Here is a 17,766-nt window from a genome sequence, read left to right on the forward strand (position 1 = left end):
TTTTTGTAACTTGGATGCTAGATTTGTATCAGCTAACCATGAAGACAACACTGAAGCTAGATCACTGATCAAAATGAAAATCCAAATAAAGAGACCACAATTCTGGTAGAAGATCCAAGGTTAAATAATTTGAATATACTGCAACACTTTTCTTTCTTGATCCTAATTACAGGCAAGCTAAACAGTAAAAATCTGGCTTTCTTGCACCATTTTCAAGGAGAATTGATAGCCACATTTTCCTAAAAGTCAATCTTCCCCAAGTTCAATATATGCATCTTCTTTCCTCAAATCATAGAGTCATATAGCACAGTAGGCCACTTGACACACAATACTTTTACTTGAAAGTTGGTAGAGGCACAATCAGTTTCACTCTGCAGTAGGTATTGCAGCTATGCATCACTTTAAATCCAACTGTCACACATCAAAAATAATGACTGTAAAATATTGAGCCAAAGAAAAAGAGCATGTTTAACTAAGGAATCACAAAAGCTCTCACAGAAAAGGTTTACAAGGATGTTGCTGGGATGGGATGGTTTAAGCTACTGGGAGAGGCTGAATAGCCTGGGACTTTATTCCCTGGAGTATTAGAGACTGGGAGGCGACTGTATAGAGCTTTATAAAATCATGAAGGGCATGTATAGCGTGAATAGCCAAGGTCTTTTTCCCCAGGGTAAGGCATTCTAAAACTAGAGGCATGGGTTTAAGGTGAAAGAAGAAAGATTTGAAAGAGGCCTGAGGGAAACTTCTTCATGCAGAGAGTGGTGTGTGTATGGAATGAGCTGCCAGAGATGGTGAAGGAGAGTACAATTACATCACAAAGGCATTTGGATGGATATGAATTAAAGGGTTTTGAGGGTTCTGGGCCAAATGCTGGCAAGTGTGAAATGAGGATGAGCTTGCCAATTGGATACCTAATTGGCTTAACAGCAGGAGACAGTGTGGTGTTGGAGGGTTGCTCTTTGGACAGAGGCCTGTTCCACAGGTATCAATTCTGGATCCTCTTGTGTTTGTCATTTATATAAATGATCTGGCTGAGAATGTAGAAGGCACGGTTAGTAAGTTTGCAGGTGACACAGTGAACACTGAAGGAGGTTTTCTAAGATTACAAAGGGACTTTGATCATATGGATCAATGGGCTGAAAAATTGCAGATGGAGTTCAATTTGGATAAATGTGAGGTATTGTGTTTTGGTACAACAAACAAGGGTACAGTTTATACAATTAATGGTAGAGCCTTGGATAGTGTTGTAGACCAGAAAGACCTAGGGGTGCAGGTACACAATTCTTTGAAGTTTGCGTTACATATAGACAGGGTGGTTAAAAAGCAATTTGGTAAGTTTGCCTTCTTTACTCAGTCCTCCCAGTATAGGAGTTGGGAAGTCATGCTGAGGTTGTACAGGATATCGGTGAGGCCTCTTCTAGAATACCATGTCCAATTTTCATCGCTCAGTTATACGAAGGGTATTATTAAGCTGAACAAGGTTCAGAAAAAATTTACCAGGAATGTTGCTGGGTATGAAAGTTTTGAGTTATAGAGAAAGGCTGGACAGGCTGGGATGTTTTCCACTGGAGTGTAGGAGGTAGACAGGTCACCTTACTGCAGTTTATAAAATAATGAGAGGTATAGATAGAGTTAATGATAGTTGTCTTTCCCCCTGGATGGGGGATTTCAAGACTAAGGGTCACATTTTTAAGGCGAGAGAAGATTTTAAAAAGACATGTGGCACAATTTTATTTTTACACAGAGGGTGGTTCGCATGTGGAATGAAGTTCCTGAGGAAATGATGAATGTGGATAAAAAATATTTGGATAAATACATGAACAGGAAAGGTTTGGAGGGATATGGGCCAGCAGCAGGCAAGTAGGACTAGTTTAGTTTGGGATTGTGTTCGGCATGAACTGGTTGGACCATAGGGTCTGTTTCCATGCTGTATGACTCTATGAAACTGGTGTCTAACAGTCAGTACAAATAACTAAAAACTAGTCTCAAGAAGCTTACCCGAGTTCACCTGGACAAGGTTAACACCATGGGCTAATTCCTAAAATTCAGTGCACGGTCCGTTTCATTAAGACTTTGCACGTAAATTAGATTTGAATTTGCTTGCAGCCTGATTTCCTCCTGTTTCTCCAAAAATCCCTGCCCACATTATTCCTTACAAAAATCTAGGGACTTGCCCTTACAATCAGACACTGAATGTGAAGCCATTGGGAAACAAGAGCTCATATTTTTTAATTTAAAAATTATTAACAGGCTCCTTTAGCACAAGATTTACAAGTTTTGGTGTGTTTTGCAAATTCTTTTTAGTGGGAATTAAGCATAGTTCTAGATATACAGAAAAATGTCAGATGTAGAGATAACAGAACAAGTTAGTCTTCCATCGCATAACAATAAAATAAGTTATAGATGATAGAGACATAAGTCAAATTTTAAACTATATTAAAAACACAAATAATAAGCTTTAACCATTAAGAAAGCATTCCACAGTTTGAGATAGTCAGCTTCCCATGGTTTGCAACAGGCTACAATTCCCTATCAGCCAAGTCAGAAGCTTGTAGGTTTAAACCCTACTCCAGCACTTCAGCACGAACTCTATATATAGCAAGTCAATAACTTATGTCAAGGTGTCACTTTTTGAAGGAGACATCAAATGAATCCCGTATGCCTTTTCAAATGGTTTCAGAAAATCCCAAGGGTACTTTTCAAACAATAAAGAAGTTTGTTTGATGTCCTGACCTATGCCCTTACAATCAGACCTTTCAAGATATATAAAATTGCCCATTTAATTATGTGCTGCTTTTGGAACATAACCACTGCTTAAATTGACCATAATTGGATACAAGTGACTATACTTCAAAACTAACCTACTGTCTGTGAAGCATTCTGGGTATTATAAATGCACCAAGTGTGTTTCAGTGTATTAATCATAGGCAACACAATGTCAGCTAATTATTTTGCATTTTTCTGATTAATGAAAATTTATGCTTTGCATGTTACTTAATCCTTGCTATTCACAGATCTAATACCTAAAAGTAGAAAGGAAATACTCAATTTTTATATATTTTATATCTTAACATTTATGAGTGTCTGTTAATACCAATTAAAGTGCAACTAGCAAAACACATGCATTTCAGTAAAAACAAAAACTATAAAATACTTACTTATTTCCACCTAATAAATAACTGCTCTGGGGTCCTTGGCCATATTCTAGTTGTAGATCCTGCAGGTTCAAAGAAAACAAATATATGTTGCAAGTATATGTATTCATATCAATTATAATTACTGCAAATAAAAAAAATGCATAAAATCTTTAACAATAAAATGGAAGAATGTTAGGATAGATTTGCGAGATTTTTGAAGCAAAGAATCTGTGAATCCCAAATTTACTATTAGAATTTTCCAAACAAAACCTTGATAAATATTGTAAATTTGACTTTCTGCAATTTATATAAACAATTAATATTTGACAAGTTGTCTAATGAATTTCAAGAAAAAAACCAACTACATATAAAAGTAGTTTAGTTGCAGGTCTGAATCACAACATCCTGCAACAAGAGACAGCTTTCATCCAATATGCACACTTTCCTCTTCATGATTATTTATTTGGTAGCACTTCAATCTTAAACAAGAACACGCTTTCAGGTGCCAGTATTCCATCCACTCTTTTAAATTCTCTCACAAATAAAGGAAGTTTCTCTGATTACTGTAGCAGAAGTATGGGCAAATTGGCACATTCTCTTCCTTATAAACTGGCACTGGCTGTAACTCAGTGGGTAAGCACACTCAGCCAAGACCGAAGATTGTCTGTTCAAATCATATCCCAGAATTCAGCATAAACGTTTGACTGACATTGCAGTGCAGTATCAGGAGAGGGCTGCAGTACCAAAGATACTGTTCTTTTGGTTGAGATATTAAACGAAGACGTCTCCTCATTTGGAAAAGCAGGAAAACAATATCCAGCAACTATTTCAAAGGGTGGAGAAATTCTCTCTGTTGTCTACAGATCCACATCATTCTTCAACTAAACAAACATTATTTAATCACTTATCTCAGTACAGTTTGTCAGACCTTGCTATAAGTGTCATATTTCTGACATTACAACAACTACTGAACTTCAAACTGCTTCACATCATATGAAAAGTATTTTACAAATCAAAGCTTTTCCTCGACAAATTCTTACACAAACGCTCTACTTTTTTCACATGTATAGACAATACCCATTCTGGTCTACAACAATCAACTTTTGTAACAACCAACTGAGAACTTGCTTTACCCTTTGCTGATTTGAAAATTCAGGATCATTACTATGTTAAAAAAGCTGGTTATAGGCCAACAGGTTTAATTGGAAGCACACTAGCTTTCGGAGTGACGGTCCTTCATCAGGCGATAGTGGAGAGCTCAATCCTAACACAGAATTTATAGCAAAAATTTACAGTGTGATGTAACTGAAATTATACATTGAAAAATTCATTGTCTGTTAAGCCTTTCATCTGTTAGAATACAGTGTAGTTTCACTTCTTTCATGTGTAAATCACAAAACTATTTTTTTTAAAAAGTTGCATTCTCGGGTTAGCTGTTAACAATGGTGATAGCTAGACAATATGTTGAAAGTGTTAGCCCCCTGTGTTCTCTGTCTATGCTATGATGTTTAGATTGATTCTAATCTAAAAACTGAGATAACGGAGTTTTACATAAATTCATGCAGTTTTTGAGCTCAGAGTTCTACATGAATGCATGCAGTTTTTGAGCAAAGTACAATGTAACCCTGCAAATACAACTTCACCCCACAAATTGTGTGCGTGCATGTGGGTCTTTGTCTGTCTGTGCATGTGTCTGGGTTGGGGGTTATGTGTGTGAGAAAGTGTGTGTGTGTGTAGTGAGTGCAGAGTGTCTTAAGTCTGTGAGGGGATGCATGTGTGAGTTTGTGTGTCTGTAAGGGTATGTGTGGGTGTTTATGTGCGCGTCTGTGTGTATGAGTGTCCATGTGTATAGGAGTGTGTGTGTGTGTGTGTGAGTGAGCGTCGCTCTGAAAGCTAGTGTGCTTCCAATTAAACCTGTTGGACTATAAGCTGGTGTTGTGTGATTTTTAACCCTTGATTCCACTATCTTTAAGAGCTCTATCCATCTCTTTCTTGAAAGTATCCAAAACTTGCCCTCCACCGCCTTCTGGGGCACAGCATTCCATATATCCACCACTCTCTGAGTAAAGAAGTTTCTCCTCAACTCTGTTCTAAATGGCTATCCCTTATTTTTAAACTGTGTCCTCTGGTTCTGGACTCACCCATCAGCGGAAACATGCTTCCTACCTCCAGAGTGTTCAATCCTTTAATAATCTTATACAACTTAATCAGATCCCCTCTCATCCTTCTAAACTCAAGTGTATACAAGGTAAAAACAATGACTGCAGATGCTGAAAACCAAATACTGGATTAGTGGTGCTGGAAGAGCACAGCAGTTCAGGCAGCATCCAACGAGCAGCGAAATCGGCGTTTCAGGCAAAAGCCCGACAAACCCACTGACTCCCATAGCTACCTGGATTACACCTCTTCCCACCCTATCTCTTGCAAAAATGCCATCCCATATTCCCAATTTCTCCGCCTCCGCCGTATCTGCTCCCAGGAGGACCAGCTCCACCAGAGGACACACCAGATGGCCTCCTTCTTTAGAGACCGCAATTTCCCTTCCCACATAGTTAAAGATGCCCTCCAACGCATCTCGTCCACATCCCGCACCTCCGCCCTCAGACCCCACCCCTCCAACCATAACAAGGACAGAACGCCCCTGGTGCTCACCTTCCACCCTACAAACCTTCGCATCAACCAAATCATCCACCGACATTTCCGCCACCTCCAAAAACACCCCACCACCAGGGATATATTTCCCTCCCCACCCCTTTCCGCCTTCCGCCTTCCGCAAAGACCGTTCCCTCCGTGACAACCTGGTCAGGTCCACACCCCCTAGGACCCACCCTCCCATTCTGGCACTTTCCCCTGCCACCGCAGGAACTGTAAAACCTGTGCCCACACCTCCTCCCTCACCTCTATCCAAGGCCTTAAAGGAGCCTTCCACATCCATCAAAGTTTCACCTGCACATCCACCAATATCATTTATTGTATCCGTTGCTCCCGATGTGGTCTCCTCTACATTGGGGAGACTGGGCGCCTCCTCGCAGAGCGCTTTAGGGAACATCTCCGAGACACCCGCACCAATCAACCAAACCGCCCCGTGGCTCAACATTTCAACTCCCCCTCCCACTCTGCCGAGGACATGGAGGTCCTGGGCCTCCTTCACCACCGCTCCCTCACCACCAGACGCCTGGAGGAAGAACGCCTCATCTTCTGCCCCGGAACACTTCAACCCCAGGGCATCAATGTGGACTTCAACAGCTTCCTCATTTCCCCTCCCCCCACCTCATCCTAGTTTCAAACTTCCAGCTCAGTTACTGTCCCCTTGACTTGTCCGACCTGCCTATCTTCTTTTCCACCTATCCACTCCACCCTCTCGTCCTTGACCTATCACCTTCATCTCCTCCCCCACTCACCCATTGTACTCTATACTACTCTCTCCCCACCCCCACCCTCCTCTAGCTTATCTCTCCATGCTTCAGGCTCACTGCCTTTATTCCTGAAGGGCTTTTGCCCGAAACGTCGATTTCGCTGCTCGTTGGATGCTGCCTGAACTGCTGTGCTCTTCCAGCACCACTAATCCAGTATCAAGTGTATACAAGCCCAGTCACTCCACTCTTTCAACATATGATAGTCCCGCATTCCGGGAACTGACCTCGTGAACCTACACTGCACTCCCCCAATAGCCAGATGTCCTTCCTCAAATTTGGAGACCAAAACCGCACACAATACTCCAGGTGCGGTCTCACCAGGGCCTTGTACAGCTGCAGAAGGACATCTTTGCTCCTATACTCATTTCCTCTAGTTATGAAGGCCAGCATGCCATTAGCTTTCTTCACTGTACCTGTATGCTTTCTTTCATTGACTGATGTTAAAGAACACCGAGATTTCATTGTACTTCCCCTTTACCCAACTTGACTCCATTTAGATAGTAATCGGTCTTCCTGTTCTTGCCAAAGTGGATAGCCACACATTTATCCACATTAAACTGCATGCTCCATGCATCCGTCCATTCACCTAGCCTGTCCAAGTCACCCTGTATTCTCATAACACCCTCCTCACATTTCATCCTGCCACTCAGCTTTGTGTCATCAGCAAATGTGCTAATATTGCTTTTAACACCATCATCTATATCATTAATGTATACTATAAACAGCTGCAGTCCCACAACCGAACCTTGTAGTACCTCACTGGTCACTGCCAGCCATTCCAAAAGGGATCCGTTTATCACTACTCTTTGCTTCCTGTCAGCCAGCCAATTTTCAATTCAAATCAGTATTTTGCCCCCAATACCATGTGCGCTAACTTTGCTCACTGATCTCCTGTGTTGAGTCCCATCTAGTTTGGGAACTAAGACGATCAATGAACTCCACTCGCTCTGGCTCAGTGAGATGATGTCCTTGTCGAGCATGGCTTCCACCTCTTTCTGGACCTGTCTGGCTTCGAAAGGATTAAGCTGATAGGGGTGTTGTTTTATCAGAGCAGTAGTCCCTACGTCTACTTCATGTACAAAAGCATAGTCCTCCCCAACTGATTCTTACATATGCACTTATACTGCAGTTCGATGCTCCTGAGACAGATAACTCACTAATCCATCCCACTCCTCAAGGACTTCTTCATTTTGTAATCTATTTTGAGGCACATCAAAGTCCACAACACCTGGATTTGATTCTTTACTCTGCGGGGCAGTAACTAATGCCAGGTTCTCCAGTTCTTTCTCTCGAGTGTAATACGGTTTAAACATGTTCACATGACATACCCAATACCATTTTCCCCCCAATCTGGCATCTTTACAGGATAGTTCATCTGATTCAACCTTTTCTTCAATTTAATAGGGGCCACTAAATCTGGCTTTGAAGGCATCTCATGTCACTGGTAACAGTAGTAACATGTTATCTCCTCGGGAAAACGTAAGAATCTCAGAGCTTTTACTTGCCGCCTGCTTCATTCTACACTGTGCCCTCTTTATGTGCTGTTTAGCTAACTCATCTACTCTTATTTAATTTCTCCCTCACCTCCAATACAGAATCGAAGTGTGAGATCTCCGACCTTGATCAATTTTTCTTTAATTAATTTCAAAGGACTTCTCACTTCACGATCGAATATTAACTCAAAGGAAGTGAACTGAGTAGAATTCGTTTGGGGCATTGGTAATAGCAAATAATACGAATGAGATACATTTATCCCAATCATTTGGGTAATTCTGAAAGTATACTCTCAACATGGACTTCAAGTTCTGATGCCACCTTTCTAAAGCTCCCTGGGATTCAGGATGATACGCACTGGATTTAAAGTGCTGTATACCTAAACTATCCATAACCTCCTTTAACAGCCTAGCAGTAAAATCAGACCCTCAGCCCGACTGAACCTCTATGTGTAGCCCATACCGTGTGAAGAAAGCTACTAACTTCTCTACTATCCTTTTTGACTTGATACTCCATAGTGGAATAGTCTCCGGAAATCTGGTAGACAATCCATTATGATTAACACATACTGGTTCCCAGTTTTATTTCTCGGGAGGGGACCTACACATCAATTATAACCCGTGTGAAAGGTTCTTCAAATGCGGGAATTGGCAACAAAGGTGCTGGCTTATTAACACCTGTGGCTTACCTACCATTTGGTATGTATGAGACATACAGCAAAAGTTAACCACATCCTTGTGCATTCCAGGCTAATAAAATGTTTTTGTATCTTAGCCAGAATCTTTCGTACCCCTCTGTGACCTCCTAAAGGTGATTCATGTGCTACCCGTAACACCTCTTGTCTGTATGCTACCAGCATACTGGTGCACTTCAATCCCATTTCTCCTCTGCACTAACCTGCCATGGTCTCCATTTTCGCTTTAAGATTCTATCTTTCAGATAATAATCCTCCAGAATATTCTGACTCCTTTTCAGAGTACGCATCCACATAGATATCTTTTATCGTCTTGCTTTGCTGTTGCAAGTCTCTTAGCCTTTTAGGGCTAAACATTTCTGTCTGACACTGCCTGTTCAGGTTTTTCCTGCACCATTACATCAAACAGGGTATCTGCTAACTGAACCTCAAGCCTTCATCCTTCTCTTTACTTTTCGTGTCATGCTGTGACTTATGATAGTAGGATCTGGTTACCACAGTCAGGGAAAATACCACAATATTTCTGTTTTAACTCCTCAGTTTTTTGGTCTTCCTTGGGCTTCTCCACAACTAAGGCTGTCACTCCCACTCTGGATCCTTCTGAATTCCTGGAACTGACACTCTGTCATTCACTACCACTATATCAGATGAAGGACTTTTTGCCCGAAACGTCAATTTTCCTGCTCCTCGGATACTGCCTGACCTGCTGTGCTTTTCCAGCACCACTCTGATCTAAACTCTGGTTTCCAGCATCTGCAGTCCTCACTTTTGCCTACCACTATAACTTCCACCGCCTTGAGTTAGCACTCCAACTTGATCTTACATTGAGGAATATTAAATTTCTGTCCATCTATCCCAAACATTACCACACTCTTGGGTAACAGATCAGAAAGAGTGTATATTCGTTCATCTCTTACTGACAGTGACTGGCTAGATCCTGTACCTCTCAAAATTATAACTTCTTGTCCTTCTCCCCCTGTTCTTTCTGAGTAAACTTTACCCACAGAGACAAATTCTTTGTACAGATCAGTTACTAACTCCATACCCAGCCCCTGCCTAGGCCGTGCACTTTCCTGCAGCTCCTCAGCTCTTCTTAGGGTCTCCTTTACTACCTTCACTAATGCCACTGGCTTAGCTTCTTTGACCACATCTTTTCCCACAGCACCTTTCTTTAATGACCAGCAGTGTGACTTCTTGTGCCCCACTTTACCCACAGTGGAAATACACGAGGCCTTTCACCTCTCAGGCTTCTTTTTTATCCCGTGGTAAAATTCTTACTAGTGCTTTCTGCTCTTGGTTTAGTAGTGTAGGATCTCACCTTCTCTCAACTTCTATCCCTTACAGCACAAAAATCTGGCCAGAAGCGTGTCTTATGCACCAACACGTACTCCTCTAATAATTTTGCTGCCCTTCTCACTTCCTGAACTTTCTGTTCCTCCATGTGAATTCTTACCATCTTTGGAAATGAGTTTTTAAACTCCTCCAGCAGAATAATCTCTATTAGAGCCACAAATGTCCTATTGATTTTCAAAGCACACACCCAAAATGACTATGTTTAATTCTTTCAAGCTTAACCTAAGTCTGACCTGGTTCCATCTTTGTGTTTCTGAACTGCTGTCTATATGCTTCTGATACTAATTCATAAGCACTTAAAGTAGCCTGTTCAACCTCTTCATAATCCCTTGACACCTCATCTGACAATGTGGAAAATACGTCACAAGCTCTGCCTCCCAGTTTAGTCTGAACTAGCAGTACCCATAAATCCTCAGACCACTCCATCTGCTTAGCCAATTTTTCAAATGAAATAAAGGCTTCAACATCTTTCTCATCAAAATGTGGCAGAGTTTTGACAAACTTATATATTTATATCACTACCTTCTCATTTAATCTCCATCCTGTTAACTTCTCAAGTTCAAATTCTTTCTTTTTGCTAAACTAAGAACTTTCTCTCTCCTCTTTCTCTCTCCCTTTCCTCTCTCTCTTTGCTCGGCCAAGAACCTTCTCTCTCTCTCTTTTTCCCCTCTCTCCCTCAGTTCTCTTTCTTTCTCTCTCTCTTTCCCTACCTTTTAAATTACAATTGAGGAAAATGTTAAGTTTTTCTACTGCTACTGCACTTGTCTGTTTCTCTGACATATCTAAGAGTTTGAGTATCTCCCCTACAATTTCAGCTTTACTTTAGTCCTTGGTTAAATCCAAATCTTACTTATTTGCTAATTCTATAAGTGTGACCTTTTTCTTTCCTTCTAAACTTCCTTGGCAAATTTGAGAGTCATCTTCAAATTCCAGAACTTCTTTAGCAATTTTAAGAGCTATTTCTCTCACTTTTAATTTATTCAACCACAATTCAACAAAAGTAAACAAATTGCCTCACCTACGTTTTATTTAAAGATCTAGGACATTAATCTGCAAGTGTTTAAATCTGCTGGGAATTTTCATACCTCAGATCTATTCAAATCTGTCTAAGCAGTTCAAATCACGGACCAGAACCCGCAAACTGTTACGACATAGGGTAAACTCCCCTGCTTAATTTAAAACCTACAACACAGAAAAGACTCATCCCAAGCAGTAATGTGTGAAAATTCGATAGGTCGAGAACAAGTTAAAGTAAAAAAAATTAAACTTTATTTCTTAAAGTACAGAGAATAATTCACTAAGTATTTACAACTCCACCGTCTAACCTATAGTTTACCTTCACTTCTATAATACTAGTCTAATAAAACTCCCAATTAAGATTTACAAACAATACTTCTTATCTGAAAGCCAGGCAGCTTTCAGTTCTTCTATTTGGATCTTCCTGTGTCTTCCTTTCTTCTTCTTAGGGATTCTGTTTAACAGGTTACTGATCGATGAAGGTACTTTAAAGAGAGGTATTTTTCAGGCAGTCTTTTTACATGCCGGTAGCTGACAGTTCTCCTCTCAACTGTTCAATTTTCCTTGGTCTTATACCCCCAAAGCATCAGATTGTGTTATTAAATTTTAAGATTCTCAATATACTCAATTCAAACTGGATTGGAGTTTGGTATTTTTCGGGGTATAATTTAAACTGATTGGCCTAATTTGAATCTTTGTCGCTTCCAGGCAACCAGATAGTTTAGCTTTCCACCAAGTGTTACATTGTTACCTTATTGAGAACACTTGGCGCTGCCAGGTAGATCTACCAGCTATTAACTCTCTTAAAGGTACAGTACACCCCACATCTTCATAACAATAAGCGAACCTGCAACATAAGCAACACTTTATTTTTAAAATTATTGTGAAAAGGGAATCATTAAGTACATAACCGGAGAATTCAGAAGGTCCAGATTAAAGTCTCATGTGCCCCAGAGATATGCCATAATATGTCCAAACAGTTTGAATGAAAATAAGGATCTTGTAATGCAGCAGTAGCATCCCTATCTCTGGACAAGTAGTTCTAGGTTCAAGTCCCACCTGCCCTGAGAATACTATGATCAATAAAAACCAAAAGAACTGCGGATACTGTAAATCAGAAACAAAAACAGAAGTTGCTGGAAAAGTTCAGCAGGTCTGGCAGCATCTGTGAAGAGAAATCAAAGTTAATGTTTCAGGTCTGGTGACCATTCCTCAGGGCTGTTAATAGCTATGAAAATGTCAATTTATATGCAGAAGGTAGGGTTGGGGAAGGGGGACAAGGGTAAATGATAGGTATGGATAAAGCCCAAGAGAGAACAGTTGAGCAGACAAAGGAGTTGAGCACAATCTGGCTGAATTGCTATTAATGGAGACTGACAGTGGCTAACAATAGGTAGTGGGTAATGGCAGACTATATAATAACAAGGCCTGGTGTTTGTGTGGTGAGGGACTAGGACATGGGAAAGTTCAGGACCTGAAATCATTGAACACGATATGGAGTATGGAGGGCAGCATAGTCCTTTTTCAGTTGGAATCCACATGGGGAATGCCTGAGCCAGAGGCAATTACTGAGCAATGTGATGTGGCTGTGGAACAGACTTTTAGCAAATACCTGGTCACACCTGGAGTGACAGTGAATTAATGTCAGTGGACAAGAGAGAAGATTGGAATGGAAATATCATCAAAGAGAGGAGCAGAACTTCAAGGGAGGCATGCCCAGAAGAGATGTGGCAGTAAATTAAATACTAAATAAAAATTGTATGATCGAGTTGGTTCAAAGTAATTACACTGTCTGCAAGTGACCCTGATCATCCAAACACTGTCACTTTGTTTGTTCTCTCCTTGCTGTCATGAATGATCCAATGAAGCTCAACCTAAGTTTGAGAAACAACATCTCACTTTACGGTCTATCCAAACCAATGCTAAGCTCAACTTTAGACTGTAATCCCTGCCCAACTTTATTTTCTTTTCTTTGCATGTTACAATATTACTTGTTTTTACTTTCAGACAGCCATTCATCTTTCTGCCATTTATGCCTTCCATTAGTTTTTTTTTTACTTGTACCTGTGCTCTCTTTACTCTGAACAGCTGTTTTGTCATTTGGTTTCTCTTGTACTCTATTCTATCACAGATCTTCCCTTTTGTTCTTTTCCCACCCTCACCCATTTTAAAACTCAATCTGTTAATTTCTAACTATTCTAGCTCTGAAAGATTATCATTGAAAATATTCATAGTCTCCCCAGATGCTGTCAGATCTAAATATTTCCAGTAGTTCTACCTTTATTTCCAGTATCCACAGTATTTGGCTCACACATATTTTAAACTTTGTCCACAACCAACTGAGCAGATATCAAAGACTGAAAATATAAGAGCAGTGAGAACTTTGCCACTTGGTCTTTGCATTGCTTCATGTCACTGTAGCTCAGATTTTACAAACCGTCTTCACCTTCCGTGTAACGCACTTGAAGCAATTATCATCATTAAAAATTGGGGGAAAGTATTTGGCAACTTATGCCCTTCTTCCATGCCTTTAGGGAGAGTTTGGAATTTAAACCAGCTTGATTTTGAAAATGAGCTTGAGGGTTCGCAATTAGTTTTATAGACATTCTATGTTTTGTGATTTCCTAATACTGTATTAATCACAAGGAAGTGTTGGCTGGCTCATAATAAGTTGCTAACATGGCACTGACCATAAATGAAGGAACTTGGGAAGACTGCAAATAACCATTTGTGAAGAACAGTCAAATCATTTGCATTTGATGAATTAAATTTATGTTTAAATTTGAATAGTTGTCCATTTCTTTTGAGGCATCTTTTCAAAATACAAGTATTCTGATTTGAACTTTTCATCATAGTTTCATAAAAGTGAAAGCAACTGTGATTTTACGAATGTTACTCTTCACTTAAATGAAGGCTATCCAATGGCTTAACATGAAAGAAGTTGTGCAAAAACCTCTAAAATGATGAACTATCAAACATGAAAATTTATTTACTCAACAAAAGAAAGTCAACTTTGAAGTGTTCATGCACCCAGCTGCTAACTATCCTCAGACTAAATAAGCATGGTTCAAAACCCAAAATGTAGCAATGGTTCCAGCACTGCTGAATGGTATTGAAGAGGTTTATCTGAGTCTCTCATTCGGCACATTGATTTTAACACATTTTCAGATGTGATTTTTACATTTGGAAAAGCTGTATTTAAAGCAAACATTCAATGGTAATTGTGTATTTCTAGAACTACTGCTACTTCTCAAATATATTGCAGCTAACCTTACATGTTGCTACATCCAGAGAAATATTTTTGTCTTTTGGTTAACTGACATTCAGTATGAAACAAACACTAATATTACACTAGTAGTTTTATTGTAATCTTTTATCTTATTTTTCTATTTTTTGAACTTGGTTTGTTTTTTGCTTAAATACATAATTAACAATTTATAGTGTTGTTGTCTTGATGATTTTAAGATGGAAACTACTTCAAAAGAAGTTTGGTTTTCATTGAGTGAAAATAGAGTCAAGGGGCAGTTCTATTTTACCAGCTGAAACACTGAACTCTTGTTATGGTCATATTGTGATAAGTTCTGATCAATCAATCAATAAATTAAAACCTGAAGAACTACTGACTGTTTAATACAATAACCAGTGGCTCTTAGAAACTCATGTTAAGACTTGTAAACTTGTCTACTGAACATCAAGCAAGAACACTTCAATGAGCCTTCCCCCAAAACATTTAGCTTTTGGGAAATATCCCTGTTCGGAAAGACTAGGATTAGTTTTAAAACGTGATGGCTCGTGCAGATAGCAATGCAGAAGGACTGAGAAAAAGATTAAAGGGAAATAGAATTTGAGAGTAAACTAGTGACAAACCTATAAACAAACTGCAAAAAGAAAAAGAACAGTGAAAACAAGTGTGGGTGCATTGCAAGTGAATTTATAAGAATTTTTAAATGGAGAGTAGAGAAATGGCAGAAAAACTAAACAAACACATTGTGCCTGTCTTCATGGGAGACATATACTAAGTATTTCCCAGATAATGCAGAAACTAGTGTAAACAAGGAAATTCAATATATTAACATTAAACATTGCTAAAGAGAGACAAAGTCATAGCTTTCCAGCTTGCACCAAATCGGACTGACAAGCAAAAGACAAGCCCTGCAAAGCTGATACTAATTTATATAGCCTGAGAAGCTGTGCATTGGTTGGACTGTAGTTGTCACAAACCTGTTAATCTTAGTTGGCTAATTAGATTAAGATCAAATGTGTAGAAATTTCACAATGTGGCAATGCTGTGACTTTAAGAAATTACTTTGTACTGATTTTTTTTTAAAGAGAGGTTGTGAAGCAGAGGTAACGAATAGTCTACCAGAATCACTAAACAGTTTGGGAGACCTTGGGTTTCTTTTTAAACCAGCCTGAATGGGTGTGACCAGCTCTCACAGATCAGGATTTGTGTTTTTAGCTTTAAGCAGAAGCTATTGGAGTCTCAATAGAGTTGGAAGCTTCAATGAATGTCTCCTGACTGCAACTCTCTCTGAATTTTCTCTTGATATTTTTCCTCTTGGATGGGAGAACGGCAGGTGAGAATCTGTGTCTGAATTTTCCTTTTTGCCAACAGGTGCGTTTAGGGGATGTTCCTATACTGGAATAGTTAAATAGTAATAGTTACTGTATCTATTATTCTGATAAGTTCTTCAATAGAGTTAAGTTATTTTAAATTTCTCTTTCTTTGGCTGTATTTTAATCATGGTGTTTAAATAAATTGTAATTTGACCAGTCACATCACATCTGGAACATGGCACTTCACAACTGCCTTTAAAATACAAAAAAGTTGGGCCTAGGCTACCTTCTTAAAAAAATTTGAGGGGGTCTGGTCTTGTCCATTAGTCATGGTAATTTGAGTGCAGGAAGGAGATTGTGGGGGGGGCACAGTCTTGGGAGAAGGGGAAGGGGAGAAAATTGCAGAGTTGGGGGGGAATCAAACAGAGATGAGGATTCAAAAGGAACAGAGGGATCTTGGGTTGCTTTTCTTCTGATCACTGAAGATAGAGAACAAGTTAATAGGGCAGCTTCGGCAGCATTTGGGACACTTGCCTTTATTCAATGTGCCATAGATTATGAGAGCAGAGAGGTTATGTTGGAGCTGTATAAAATAATGGTTAAGCCATAGCTGGAGTACTGTGTGCAGGTCTGATCGCAGCACTGTAAGGAGGTGGTCTCTGTCCTGGCACGATATACCAAGAGCAGCTTTCATTATCAGTCAGTTGGTGTGGTCAGGAAGCTGCACGTGAGGGTTGAAGAACTAAATATCAGGCCACCCAGCTTGACTCTCTCTGCCCTGTTGCATTATGCCTTACTCCTGGAATGAGAGGCACAGATGTATCGAGAGATGGAAGTGAGCTAGCACAGTGATTACTTCTGGTGTAAATGGGGAGGTATCACAAGTGAATAAGTAGGCAGAGGGCAAGCAAGGTTACACCGTAAGACCAAAAAAAACATAGGAACGGAGTAAACCGCTTTGGCCCCTCTGGCCTGTTCTATCATTCAACAGGATTGTGGTTGATCCAACATTCCTCAAGTCCACTTTCCTGTAACTCTTGATTCCCCTACTGATCAAGAATGCACTCTTACATTCCAAACCCTTTGAAATAAGGGTTGGTGCTGCTGGGCATTCTGATGGGTGATCTTCAAATATGGTTAAGATGTTGCAGGCAATAGTAAGAGCGGCAGAGCATGAGCTTGGTGGGAGGTGGCTTCCCTATCAGATATAGTGAGTGTGAGACGTTAGAGAGAAGATGGTGGTATTTCTGCTGGGAGAGTTAGGACAGCTGTTGAACCATTTTACGTTATTGGGCATTCCTCAGACAACTGAGACTCTACTGATCTGGAGTCAATCTCTCAGACAACTGAGACTCTACTGATCTGGAGTCAATCTCGAACCAGGTTCTCAGGTAGCAGCCTCCATTTCCAGTTCGGGGTAGCAGGATGCATGATCACTACACTACACCATCAAGCAGAACCTCCAGGTCCCAGCCCACAATGCAGAGACAATATTTTCCTTTCTCTGTAGTGTCTGAGGCAAATGACAGGAACCACGCAGAGCAGTTCTGGACTGACAATGCTTGTCGAGGTCCATAACCATCTTTTAAAGATGGCACCAGTGTCACAGATGCTGGTCAATTCCTTGACGTCTCCTCTGTTCTATGTACAGTGATTGGTATAATGGAGCTCGAATTGGAAAAGGGCAGCACCACAGAGGCAGCATGGATAGTTAATGAGATGGGTTTGATAAGATGTGGTAAGAAAATCCACTCGGCCTCATGAAGAGAGGCCATCCATGAAACTGATACTTGGGTTCAGTAAAAACATGATTCAGCCCTAGGTCTTTACCAAATATACAATATTATCCAAGAAGTTTAGGTAATCTTAAACAGATGTGGATGTTGTATAACCAGCTGATATTCTGCTCAGTAGTACTGCTGATCAATTGTTATACCAATGTCAAAACACTCATGTGAAGTCAGAACCCAAAAATAATAAACCAATATTAAGTCCGAGTTAATGCTGACTGAAATGCCATATTCAGGTTCACGTGCATCTCCAAATGTTGTTGATAACTGTCTCATGTCAATTTTCTACATCAATGTTCGTGTGTATT

At 40.1% G+C, this 17,766-nt stretch overlaps 1 protein-coding gene across 7 annotated transcripts in view; it reads right to left on the reverse strand.

Moving 5' to 3' along the window:
- Nucleotides 1-17,766, reverse strand: part of LOC140483193 (mitogen-activated protein kinase kinase kinase kinase 3) — a 308,564-nt gene that overhangs the window by 89,069 nt on the left and 201,729 nt on the right. For all 7 annotated transcript variants that reach the window (XM_072581251.1, XM_072581249.1, XM_072581248.1 and 4 more), the window contains one exon: nt 3,159-3,217. In XM_072581251.1, coding sequence (XP_072437352.1) covers nt 3,159-3,217 — 59 coding nt within the window. The remainder of the gene's footprint in view (nt 1-3,158; nt 3,218-17,766) is intronic.

This window comes from Chiloscyllium punctatum, chromosome 11, assembly GCF_047496795.1.
Source record: "Chiloscyllium punctatum isolate Juve2018m chromosome 11, sChiPun1.3, whole genome shotgun sequence".
NCBI lineage: Eukaryota > Metazoa > Chordata > Chondrichthyes > Orectolobiformes > Hemiscylliidae > Chiloscyllium > Chiloscyllium punctatum.